The sequence below is a fragment of the Liolophura sinensis genome, chromosome 8 (assembly GCF_032854445.1).
Source record: "Liolophura sinensis isolate JHLJ2023 chromosome 8, CUHK_Ljap_v2, whole genome shotgun sequence".
Classification (NCBI taxonomy): Eukaryota; Metazoa; Mollusca; class Polyplacophora; order Chitonida; family Chitonidae; genus Liolophura; species Liolophura sinensis.
The window spans coordinates 24,043,739-24,056,545 of NC_088302.1; the positions used below are offsets into that span (position 1 = coordinate 24,043,739).

A 12,807-nucleotide genomic window follows, 5' to 3' on the forward strand; every position below is an offset into this window, starting at 1 on the left:
TATCCTTTAAGCCACTCTGAGAAAATCTGTATCTCCTCCACTTCATTTATTTATTCATTTGATTGGTGTTTTACGCCATGCTCACGAATATTTCACTTATACGAAGGCAGCCAGCATTATGGCAGGAGGAAACTGGGGGAAAGCCATGACCATTCGCACACTGCTGACAGACCTTCCCAGTATGGCCGAAGAGGAAGCCAGCATGAGTTGGACTTGAACTCACTCCTTCAATTGACATATGACGTCTCATTATTCCTTGTGTAAACAATTGCACAAGGAGAAATTCCATGTGATATAATGATAGTTCAGAGTTTACCAACAGGTGTATGTTGTTGTTGTATTCAGGACTTTTCAACCGTTTTCTTAACAGGCTGTCTATGGGATGCCTTGCCCATATCGGGAGAGGCGAGACGAAATTCTAGGAGGCCAGTACACGGTTACTCACTTTGATTGGTACAGGCCTGTCAAACTTTATCTCGGCCACCTCATTGAGGGAATCCACCCCATAGGTGCCCTTAGCTAGCTCCAGGCTGTTCCATCTCTGGGAGTGAGAGGTGTCTCCTTGTCCCTCATTCTGTAATTACAAATACTACTTCTTCAGGATCCTTCACATGTATAAAATAGGAACAAACAGCTGTTATCAACGTAATCTAAATGAATGACACTTCTGTTTTCAAGATGGCATGACCTTCACCATTTTCATCATGTTTCATGTTTTTGCCAAGTTTACCTTATGTGAGAAACTTTGCAGAAAAATTCACGGAAGGATCTGGACGAAATATTATTATTTTTTAGTATTATTTTTTCACCTTGTCACTGTGCTGAGCAAACTAAAGTCTCTTTGTTGGAATTTGTAACTGTGAGTGATGTAAGAGTGTAATAGACTTGTTTATTCTTTGTAAGACCCATATGTGTCATGTGCATTTAAGGCTGTTATCAGACTTATTCAAGCGACCAATAAAGAAAAAGAAAGCTCTTTGATGTCACACCTCATCTAGGAGCTCCAGCTCGTAGTCGTACTGTCCCGTGCCCCCATAGACGCACACGCCCGCTATCACCACCCCTGGGCGATCCACGCTAAAGGCCACAGAGTCCGGGCTACCGTTCCCAGTGTTCCAGTAAGCACTTTGGCTGGTCCGTGTGAACCGATTAGGAGTAGTCAACATTGGCCTCGTGGTTGTCATCCCCTCAGTCTGAAGGACAAACAGACAAGAGAAAAATCTGAGAACTCGTTACGTGATGAATGGCAGTGAGTTTATTGGAAGAAACACGGCACTGCATATTTAACCTTTAAACTGGTGTTGAGGCAGAAAACATGATGTACATGATGAACTTATATGAAAAATCTGATGGTTTTATACTTTAAAATACACATAATAACAAAATAATATGAAAACTGGCCAACTGGCAACCTTGTTCAATGAGTTAGACTCCCTCCTTTTAGGTCCAAACCAAAAAGTCTTTCAAAACCAACATTCACTCCTCAAGATTATCCTTTAATGGATGTTTGACTATGCAAACACACTGTGCTCCATGAACAGTCTGAGCAAAAGAATCTACAAAAACAGTCAGCATGCAAACATTACCTCTGAACCCAGAGCCGCTGAGGCGAGTTCACTAACGATGGTAGCCAGCAGGGAGCAAGTGTTGGCCACTAGGAGGCTTGGGTAGATAGGGGATTCCCCCATCATCTCCTGTCGTACAGGCAGGGTGACGATGGTCAGCAGGCGGTCCAGGATCTCCTTAAAGCTGCAGTGGGCCACCACACTGTTCTCAGACTGAAATACAGCAACAAAGAACACATCTTTACCAGGAAAATACTGTACATTTCATCTTATATTGTATACCAAATAAAACATATCAGCTGATATAAGGAAAGAAATGATTTCCCCTAGTCATATCACTATTACGGCATATTTGATACAGGACTTACATGTACCAGAAAACTGACCATGGTCATACATTAATTTATTTTATTTATTTGATTGGTGTTTTACGCCTTACTCAAGAATATTTCACTTGTACGACGGCGACCAGCATTATCACGTTGCTGGCAGACCTTCCCACTTACGGCCGGAGAGGAAGCCAGCATGAGCCGGACTTGAACTCTCAGCGACTGCATTAGTGAGAGACACCTGGGTAATTATGCTGCGCAAGCGCGCTAACCGACATCATACATTAAGACTAACCAGCAGAAGTCCCCTAACCCACAACATTCTACTTGCTATCTGGACATAAAAATTCTTTTTGAAGGCATGGTTTACCAAACTTCATATAAGGCCCAGGCTTGTGTCAATATACATACATGTAAGTGGATTTGTGTAATTCTCTACTCAAGGTTTCGGATCGCTTTTAAAATTATTTCGCTTTTTTTCTTTTTTCAACTATTAATTCATAGCAGTGTATTGTTTTGGCAGTTCCCATTGCCGACCAATAGTGCTGCGTAACTGGAGCACCATGCCTAAGACACCTGTCAAGGTGCTGACACCAGCGACAAGACACCAGTCAAGGTGCTGACGCCACTGACGACACCAGTGACAGACAACATTCAATGACCACACTGGACTAGACCTTAATGTTAAGTGTTAAGCGAGAAGTGACAATCAGAACAATTTTGTAAATCTAATTTATCTTAACTTTCTTTGTAAATGACACAGTCTAATTTATAGCGTCGACAAAGCAGTATGCTTTACAAGGAAAAATATGGAAAAAAAAAGTTTTGTGAATGAAGCTTATGCTCCGTACTAAAATTGCCAATTTAAAAGTCTTAAAAAATTCTTAACCCATACTGAACCCACTTGTCTCCCTTTATGCACTGCTGATTTCACTTACACCAGTCCTACACATCATGTGACTAACAAGTATGGGGTACTGATGTGAGTCCCCCAGCCTGGCCGCACTGTTGGTGTTGTCATCAATGCTGACAGACTGCCTCCTCAACAGCTCCTCAGTCTCATGTTCGCAGTTGATTGGGAAGATGTTGGTCAGCTTAACCGATGGGTGACACATGGCCTCCATGATGGCCGCCAACAATCTCCCGTATCCATCCATATTAGGCAGGCCCTGGTCAAGGGAGAAAACCATACGGGTTTAAATAGATGATAGAGCTGTCTTGTTGCTAGGGTGTGGTTCTGAGCTTCTTGATTCCATTAAGCTAACAACCAACATTTTCACCAAGTCAATCCAAACAACATTTGTTAGTATTTCAGGCATATCTGCGGGATAAACTCGTGCCAAGAAGTGGTCCATATAAAGGAATGAGTTGGAATCAGAAGAAGTCTACAGTAAGCTGTTAAGGAGCTGCTTTGACTTTGTAGGAGGAACCAGGATTCTGTTCCTATCTCTATAGCTATATGAGGGCTATGAGTGAAGTCTTAACTTCAGGCGTCATTTAACATTGCAGAATATATATATTGTTCACACCAAAATTATAGATTACTAATTATAAGATCCTCAGTGCAATAGCTGTACACTTCCCATGAAGTGTTTGCTATTTTCCTCCAACATGGTTAGTATCCACTTCTGAGAACCACTTTGCAATATAATTAGTGTGCCAAACCACTTTCCATGGCAGTAAATACTGCATTAGAGATAAACAGCACATACTACACAGGTCTTGCAGCAAACACATAGAGTGCACATTAAATACAATGAGGTCATTCCAGCCACAACTGCCTGACTTATCATTAGACATGGCAGATTCCTAAGGCACAATACTCAGCGTCGACTTTGACATCACTTAAGCAAATCTTCTTTTTCATGTCATTCATGTTTTAATACACATAAATTACAGGCATCTTTTAATCACACTTTGTTTAAGTCATGCATATTGTGTAATGCATATTCAGCCCCAATTCTCTCAGACTTTTCTACATGCTCCCTGAGTGATAAGCTTACCGGTTCCATGAGGTTGAGCAGGTCACACAAACAGATCCACTTAAGGCTCTCCGTGGGGTAGAAGGCGTGGAAGCAGGCAGTGAAGGTGCGGTGACACTCCACCAGGATTTCCTCCTGCAGGTGCAAATACTCTGCGGAGGCGTTGGCAGGTGACATGAATACCCGGAATACAGGCTGGGAGGTGCAGTCAGAGAGAATCTCACGTAACAGGTCACGTGTGTTACCCACACACTCTGCAAGCTTCACAGTCTCCACTGGCAGCTTCCCAGGGCTTCCTCCTAAGGGGAGACAAATATGCACGGAGTTATGATTCTACAGGGGTTTAACTGTTTGGCAGAGTAACACTGTGTATGCGTATCAGAACTCAACTGATAATTAGATACCTTAAAATTACCTAAAATTTCCCTCGCAAAAGTGCATTTTAGAGGCAAATAAATGTCACAAAATATTATTTTTGGTGTTGAAACTTACAATTTTCCAGTAGAGTATCATCCCGTAGAACTCTCAGAATCAGGAACAAAAGTTCAGGTGAACACACCATACGCCCAAACACATGCATTTGTTTGAAATGTATAAAAGAATACCAGAAGCACTGCGGTGAATATAACCCCTGAGGGGAATCTTCATAGCAAGTGGACAAAGGTGTCCACCTCAAATCCAAACTTTATGCTGAGAACAGTTGGAGGTGTAGCTGAACCACGAAAATCAAGCCTATTCATATAGTACATAAAACAAAAATGGCTACCTAGTTACCATGGCAACTGCAAAAATGGCGACACATCGTCACCTGTGTATATTTGTATCCACCAAAATTAAATCTCTACGCAGAAAACTGTTCAAGTTATAGCCCAGACATGAATATGGACGGACAGACAGTCGGACAAAATGACTATAACATAGTACGCTGCGCCTAATGGCGGGGCACATAAAAATGGGCAAGTCAGTAATGGGCCACAGGATTGCTTTACATGTTTCCCTATAATTTACACTACTATACCTCAATCAGACTTGTTGGATTTCAGTCAGAAAAACAGACCAGAGGATGGATCTATTGACGAAATGAGGCCTCCGTGGCTCAGTTAGTTAGCGCGCTAGCGCAGCGTGATGACCCAGGAGTCTCTCACCAATGCGGTCGCTGTGAGTTCAAGTCCAGCTCATGCTGGCTTCCTCTCCGGCAGGTCTGTCAGCAACTTGCGGATGGTCGTGGGTTTCCCACGGGCTCTGCCCGGTTTCCACCCACCATAATGCTGACCACCGTCATATAAGTGAAATATTCTTGAATACGGCGTAAAACATCAATCAAATAAAATAAATAACTATTGACGAAACAACTACCAACTTATCCCTGATTCAGTATTATTCCAGGCAATCAGCATCACAAGAAACAACTGTACTGTAACTTACCTGCAGGGTAAACTTCTGTGATATAGATGCGGAGCAGGCGTAAGGAGGAAGTGCTGATGTAGACGAGCCGCTCCAGATCGGATACTCCTGCTTTCCTGTGGATACCTTTCAGTTCATCAACCTCCTGGATCCCAGCAGTGAACGTCTTCCAGCTCCAGCGAAGCAGCATCAACAGAGACTCGAAACACGTCTGAAGGAAACAGACAAATATAGTGTGTCTAAAGGGAACAGCCACATATAGTATGTCTACATGATGAGATTTTCAGTTGACTAAAGAAAGACTGACCAATTAAAGCGCTAGGTGTAAAACACCTCCATTTTCAAGGTACCTTGCAAACCTTCTGACTTCAGCTGATAGCCAGAAAGCTGGATTTAAACATGTGACCTCACTGGTCAATATATCTGGGAGAAAAAGTAGAAGCTGGCAACTTTAAATGAATACTAAAAAGAAGGTCAAAGCTTTAGTAAAAAAAAAAATTGTTTGAACAACAGTTAAAATTTATTGAAGATCTGTCCTCAATGAAACGAAAAGAAAAGAAAAGAAACAAACCCAAAAAAAAAAACAAAAAAACATAAAGACACATGATAAAGTTTAAGCCACGCAAGAAATCTACCATACCGTGGAGACCGCCCTGGAGAATTCTGGACTGAGAATGTGGGCAGGTTCTGCCTGATCAGACTTTCTCACTCCACTGGGGTTGTCATGTGTGGGCAATCTGCAACAAGCAAACCAATTCACCTCAATTATTCATTTATTCGTGTTATTTGATCGGAATTTACCTCGTACTGATTAAGTTGAGAACATATAGTGCCATGTGTCACATCACAGGAAAACAGGATATACACTAATTCTTCAACCTTTTCGCAATGAAAGAGCAACTTTCCCTCAAATTTATGCACATTTTTAATTTAATGTTTGAGACAAGACCATATCTGTTGGATTATACAGTTTCAGGGCTTCACATAAAAGTATAATTTTACCACACCACACAGAATAATGTCTTCAGAATATACTTGAATACACAGCTTGTAAACATGCGAAAAGGTTGAAGAACTACAGAAGTATATTCCATTTTCTTAACGCCATACGACAAATTGCATATTAAAAAGATTTGCTTTCAGGTCAACATGTCAAATGTGACAAACTGTACCATGCGCACGCACCTTTAAGGGTTTCACTGCTCTTTGCAGACAAAAGAAAAAAAATAACAAAATTGATTAAAGCAGTTAATTTTATTAAAAAAAATAAATAAAAACTGAAGTGTAAAACTTATCAAAAGCGATAAAACCCAAATTGTATACATTTCATCCAGAAAATCTTAACAGATACTGTTTCCTGTCAACGTTTCTGAGATCAGACGCCAGGTTCATGAAGCTGTCTTTGTACTTCAGTCAGACTTACTCTTAACTTAGGGTACTATTCCTGACCTTTGATTTGAACTCAAACACTAAGTCTCAATTTTATCATGAAAATCCAAGAGACAACTTAAGTGTTAAATTTGAAATTTAAGTTACGATTTTAGTGCAAGACTGGTATGCTTGTTTTGAAGTTAAGACCGAGTTTGACTTAAGTCTGAAACAGCCTACAGATCCTTAGGCCAGTTATTCAAAACTGTTCTTGGACTTAATACTGGATTTAGCTTTAAGCCAAGTTTGTAGTTGGCCCAAAAATAATTGTGTAAAAAGTATATTAAATATGATGGTAAATCAGATGTTGTTCCATTGGATCTCTGTACTCTACTGCATTGGTTGCTAGGTTTTGTTAAAATTGAAAACATACCACATGACTTAATATCGGTATTAGCTAATACACTTTTGAAGAACAAGGTCCTGGGCTCAGAGCTACAGACACAAGTTCTCCATGTTACTACTATCATTAAACAGCATTAGCAGTTGTAAACGACACATGGACAACAACAACAGCAACAACAACAACAAACCTGTAGAGAATCTGAGGTATCTGCCCTGCATTCACATCTGTACCATTGTTTGACTTCTTGGAACTCTTGAATTTGAACACCACTCTGCAAACAGGAATAAATATTTGAAAGGGTCATACATGATGTTATAAACGTGGCAGTAACAGTAAACTCTTGTTGTTTAAGATTATAAAAAATGAGGCAGAAAACCCACAAAGAACATTTCTTATAACATAACGAGATATATGTATAACAACTTCAGCTTATTTGGAAGCGACGTTTCGGTATAGATACTAAGTTTAAAGCCATTTTCACACCCCAAGAAGAAAGCCGAGAAGATTTCTTGAGCTTTTACATGTCAGGTCAAATCATATACTCTGTACTAAGCAAATATAAACCAAGCATTTCATGCATCCTTTAAGTCAGTTTGAAGGCTGGCGATACAATGCACAGCTGGACATACTGGTCATCTGTGGTGACTGTGGACTGGCCGCTGGAGCCACAGTCGCTGCTGGGTCCCGATATCCTGGCCCAGGCGACATACCAGGTGTGGGCCTGTAGGGTGACTGGCTCATCAAACAACATGGCATACTTCTCCCTGTAACATCAACACACTGTACACGTATACCTGGTCACTAGACACCAAAGCAAGACTTACTGAACATCATTTTAAAAAAACATATCGCAATACCAATTTAAACTTCTTTCACTAATACATTGTAAAACAGTAATCAATTAAATAAATAAATATTAGCGGAAAACATCTTTTCTCAATGGTGGACAAGGGTATAAAAATAACACTTGAAAGTTATTAGATTTGCCAGAAATTTGAATAATTCTCCAAATTTTTCCTCTTGAAAATATATCTGTATGATCGTAAAACCTCAAAATTTCAGATTAAAATAGGACAAACAGGTAGATTTTCATTTGTACTTTTATTTCATTTTTCGTAAACCACTGACCTATGGCAGGTGGCAGATGAACTTGGCCCACTTGTGACGTGGTTGTGCTCATCATATAGAGGGGTTATATGACGAACTTCTGGCAGCCATACTGGAGTACACTGTCTATACCAGTCCATGTAAACAGGATTCCAATATGGCTTACTGGCTATTGTTCTGTGAGGGTGATGATATCACATGCAACCTCTCTATTGATCGAAGACAAACAGTCTACCTGTATGCACACACTACCAGAATAATTTCCTTTTGCCCCAGAGCGAGGATGTTCCCTTACCTTGCTCCACACTCATACGGCATCTCCTCCGTCTCGGCCAGCAGTTCTCCGTCAGCCTCATTCTCTCCGCCATCGGGACCCAGATCAAATACCTGTATACACAGGCATAGATTACAGAAATTAGAGTGTAATGAGATATCACTGTATTTAATGAACAGCCACATTTAAGACATCATATTAAAGTCCTATTTATCATAACTTTTTTTCTCCAAATGATGTTGCATAGGTTGTAGTGCCATACAAGGTTATTTATAAGGATAGCTACGAAAAACTGATTTACGAAGTCTTGCGAAATGTGAGCCCAGAGAGAGTGAAATTTGAAAATAATTCCCTAAATACTTCGCTACACTCAAATGTATTCCAGCAGTTAAACCAGCAAAAGACATTTGATTAATGGAGACAAAGCCAACTGACATGATACCTTTATTCTGCCATAATACTCTCCGCGCCCACCAAACAGCCCGAAACCACCCAGTAACACATCAGCGTCGGCCATGAAGCGGATAGCTTCTATAGAGTGCCCTGAGTATCCCCATCCTCCACCGTGGCCTGCAAGAAAACACCATATTTAGTGCTAGTTATCTCCTAAACACCTAAATCGCAACTATAACACCTTTGCACCTCCCATCATGGGTTGACAGCTGTCCAATGCCATACTCCAGAATGGATCACTTATACAACCTGATTGGTCTGACAGCAACCTGCCAATTGTCTTGGGTTGAGTACAGCATATAACACCAATCAAATAAACAAACTTTGGCATACAATGGCATTCAGTTTGTCAGAGTACATGTAGTAAACCAACAGCCATTTGGGAAGTCCCTGAGGAGCTTTCTCTCCTCTAATGCCCTGACAAAGTACACACCACATTGACAGAAGGCAAGTAGTCTTAGACATACTTCATACAAGATCACAAGAAAACCTGAGTGCTATTGAATGTGAACAAGTTCCAATAACAGGAATTCACCATCTTACACAAATGAAATAAATTAGACACCATAATGAAGCCGAGAAGCAAAAACTTACTTTCGAATCTGTTGACAACCAGGAAATCCTCTTTTGAGAACACTTTAGCTGTGATCTGTTTTTCTCTTTCCTCCTCGTAGATGGCCATGTTTAATTGCTGGGAAGTGGTGTGCGTGTCCATACAGGCTAACCACAAAAACACCACATTTCATGAAAATTTACATAAATGTATCCACAGATTGTTGCCTGCAGTGTTAAAATAGTGTTCCGGGTAAGGATTTCAAAACACATTAAATAGCAACTTATAACGATGAAGATTTCAGAACACACCTGTCTCCAGTTCAGACAGACATCTTTTCTAAAAAACAGGTTTTTGTTCCACATGGTAATATTTGTGAAGAACTTGTTTGTTTTAAAATTCATAACACAGTATGAACTGATTTTTTTACTTAAAGTAGAAAAAGCTAAAATATGAACTAAGGTTCATCATACAGACAACTGAAAACTATGAGTAAAAATACTTTCATTTATTTTTTTAGATTTTTTTTTTTTTTTTTTTAAAGAGTGTTAAAAGGCATTCAAACAATTGAATTTTATGGTGGGCTTTATGGGTCATACTGATGGTATTTAGGAACTCTGATGTCACATCACCTTTTTTACCTGATGTTCACCGAAAGGAAGGAATTTTTGGGAATCTTATATGAGTAATCTTTTATTCATGAGTTAAAACAGTTATTACAACAGTTAGTGTCATGATTTTTCCAACATTCAGAGTTGGAAAAACTTCCTGTAACATCAGAGTTCCTAAACTCCGATGGTATGGTCTATAAAACCCACCTTAGAATTTAAAGGTTTAAACTGCTTTAACTCTCTTCACAAAAATCTAAAAAAATAAATGAATGTATATTTGTGTTTAGTTTTAAATTGTCTGTATGATGAGCCTTACTTAGCTTTCTTTTACTTTAATGAGCAAAGTACATGCCCATGTATATGGCATTGGCAAGTTCAGGAATGCGCTGGTAAACACACAGTCAGCAAAAAATTTACACAGCAACACCGCAGAAAAAAGTACACTAAATCATCCGTAATTTCAATGAATTTTTCCAAGCTTTTGAAATATCGAGTAAAATTGTACATCATTAAATAAACAGTATACCAAAAAAAAAAAAATAAAATAATAATTTTTTTTTCACCAACTGATCACACTTGTACACTTCAGTTCGTATAGCAAAGTGATCAAGTGGTGACAAATTACATGACATTATACATGATTTACAGTAAATCACCTAAAATGTTCCATGATACAGGCAAGACAGGCAGACAGTTGGATCAATAATCATTACTAATGAATTAAAAAAAAACAAAAAAATTAAGATCACTCTTTTGACTTGAAATAGTAGTTTAACAGCCAGTAAGGGATCTTACCGAGCACATGAAGAGCGCAGTGTGAGCGTGTAGCCTGAGAGCCATGACGGAGAGGGATCGCTAACTCCGGGCAGAAAATGTCGCTGTAGGTGGAGTCAATGGCCTTAAGATTGGCAGCTTCAGACGATACTACATTGTAACAGCTGACCTCATGGCTGCCTGGACAGTAACTAGGGGGAAAAAAGTAAGTGGAAATATCGCCAGAGTGTTAAAAGGCATGACAAAACCCAACCTCCATTATTAACCTGAATAATATTCAATATTTTCATCACTAATAGTGTTCTCATTATTAATAAATGTGGAAGACTCCATGTCACTGTCTGACCATAAACATCAATAAGTTATTTTTCTGTTAAAGTTGCTTTCTCAGGATGCGATTCAAACAAACGCCCTTTGCCAATGCAAAAGAACTAATTTCATACAATATGTACCTTAACAATTAGTAGTTATATAATACCGAAAATCCGATCTGAAAACACATATTCTGAAGTTTTGTGGTTTATTACCTCCAGAGCACATCATAAGCTGGGTCCAAACAGGTTGCATGATTAGCTAAGTCAACTTGGTCTGCTCCACTGAAACTGAAAACAAAATAGGCTTAAGCTATTATCCAATGTACTCAACTTCCTTGTTAATAGGTACATGTAGTTTACTCCAGAAAATTTAAAGCAAAACATGTAAAACACAGCATAATGTTGCAAGAACTGCGGTCAAGCTTTTTCCTCAAAATTTTCTATAAAAAATTTGGATGTGCACATGGACTTTGTCCACAGTTTCTCGTTTCTCAAAATTTCTTTCCACATTTTCAAATGACGAGAATTCAGCTTTTTTTGAGATTAAAGATTTCTCACAACAGCTTTTTATTTTGGGCTCAACTTCAGAACACAATATATTGATAATAATATCTTGAATTCAATCTATGGCATTGTTCAATCTATTTGACAGTGTTTTATAATGAGGATACAGCAGGTAAACCCACCTCTTACAGCTGCCGTCCTGTTTGTTGATGACTAGGCATCTGATGGTGTACCCACCTTCCTCTCCAGTTGGGATCAGACCTGGAGTGTAATTATGCAGTTAACAGATTACAAATGTTAACACCGACATGTTGCTGTTTGGTAGGTGTAGAAAAAGGCCTATACTTGATTGATAGATTTTGGGTCCTCTCCTCCACCTACCCTCATCCTCCCACCCTCATCCCCCCACCCTCATCCTCCCACCCTCATCTTCCCTCCGCTCACTACCCACAGATAAGTTAACGCATCATACAGACTGTTTGTATGGTTTGGTACAAATGCTTGTTAAATTTGCCACAATGTGATTTGTCTTCACAGCATGAACAACAGGCATAATTAAGGCCACAACTATTAAAATGTTTGTTTTACTGACAGAATGAATCTTTTTTTCAATGTTGGAGAGTATAAAAGAAAACAAAAACAAAAGAAGAAAAATCTGTGGAAAACCATATTAAACATTGTGATTAGACAAAATATAAAGTTGAATTTTCAATTCCATCTTTGAATTTTTAGTGCTGGCTCGCCCGTGAAACACAAATTACAACCAGCATAGCCTAATGCGTGTATGTAAATATACATATGCTGAAGAGCTGACCTATACAGGACTGATTTGCGAACACGTTGGATTTGGCGAGGGTATGCGCATTAATCAAGGATTCGTCAACCCTGAGGAATGTCTGGTCTCCACTTGCTCCAATCCACGTCGCTCTCCTTCCAAACATCGCACCTGTAACAGTCAATACCAGTCACTAAATGATCTGGAAAACTTAGGAGAAAGTATTTTTCTAGAAAAGCAAGATGGACAGTAAACTAACAGAGCATTTTGCAAAGTTCATGATTCCCGCTGTGTTTGATCCCTTCATCAGCAACATTTTCAACACGATTGCAGTCATATCACAATAGTGTCATCTTAAAGCTGAAGGGCTTCACTGCTGTCACAAAGA

At 39.4% G+C, this 12,807-nt stretch overlaps 1 protein-coding gene across 1 annotated transcript in view; it reads right to left on the reverse strand.

Moving 5' to 3' along the window:
* Nucleotides 1-12,807, reverse strand: part of LOC135473059 (E3 ubiquitin-protein ligase MYCBP2-like) — a 95,236-nt gene that overhangs the window by 59,564 nt on the left and 22,865 nt on the right. The window contains exons 24-39 of the mRNA XM_064752853.1: nucleotides 12,459-12,590; nucleotides 11,827-11,905; nucleotides 11,354-11,428; nucleotides 10,848-11,017; nucleotides 9,483-9,608; nucleotides 8,878-9,005; nucleotides 8,457-8,548; nucleotides 7,684-7,818; nucleotides 7,242-7,325; nucleotides 5,921-6,017; nucleotides 5,302-5,491; nucleotides 3,898-4,175; nucleotides 2,833-3,063; nucleotides 1,587-1,778; nucleotides 990-1,193; nucleotides 446-574 (exon numbers count right to left, since the gene is read on the reverse strand). Of these exons, the coding sequence (XP_064608923.1) occupies nucleotides 446-574; nucleotides 990-1,193; nucleotides 1,587-1,778; nucleotides 2,833-3,063; nucleotides 3,898-4,175; nucleotides 5,302-5,491; nucleotides 5,921-6,017; nucleotides 7,242-7,325; nucleotides 7,684-7,818; nucleotides 8,457-8,548; nucleotides 8,878-9,005; nucleotides 9,483-9,608; nucleotides 10,848-11,017; nucleotides 11,354-11,428; nucleotides 11,827-11,905; nucleotides 12,459-12,590 (2,342 nt within the window). The remainder of the gene's footprint in view (nucleotides 1-445; nucleotides 575-989; nucleotides 1,194-1,586; nucleotides 1,779-2,832; nucleotides 3,064-3,897; nucleotides 4,176-5,301; nucleotides 5,492-5,920; nucleotides 6,018-7,241; nucleotides 7,326-7,683; nucleotides 7,819-8,456; nucleotides 8,549-8,877; nucleotides 9,006-9,482; nucleotides 9,609-10,847; nucleotides 11,018-11,353; nucleotides 11,429-11,826; nucleotides 11,906-12,458; nucleotides 12,591-12,807) is intronic.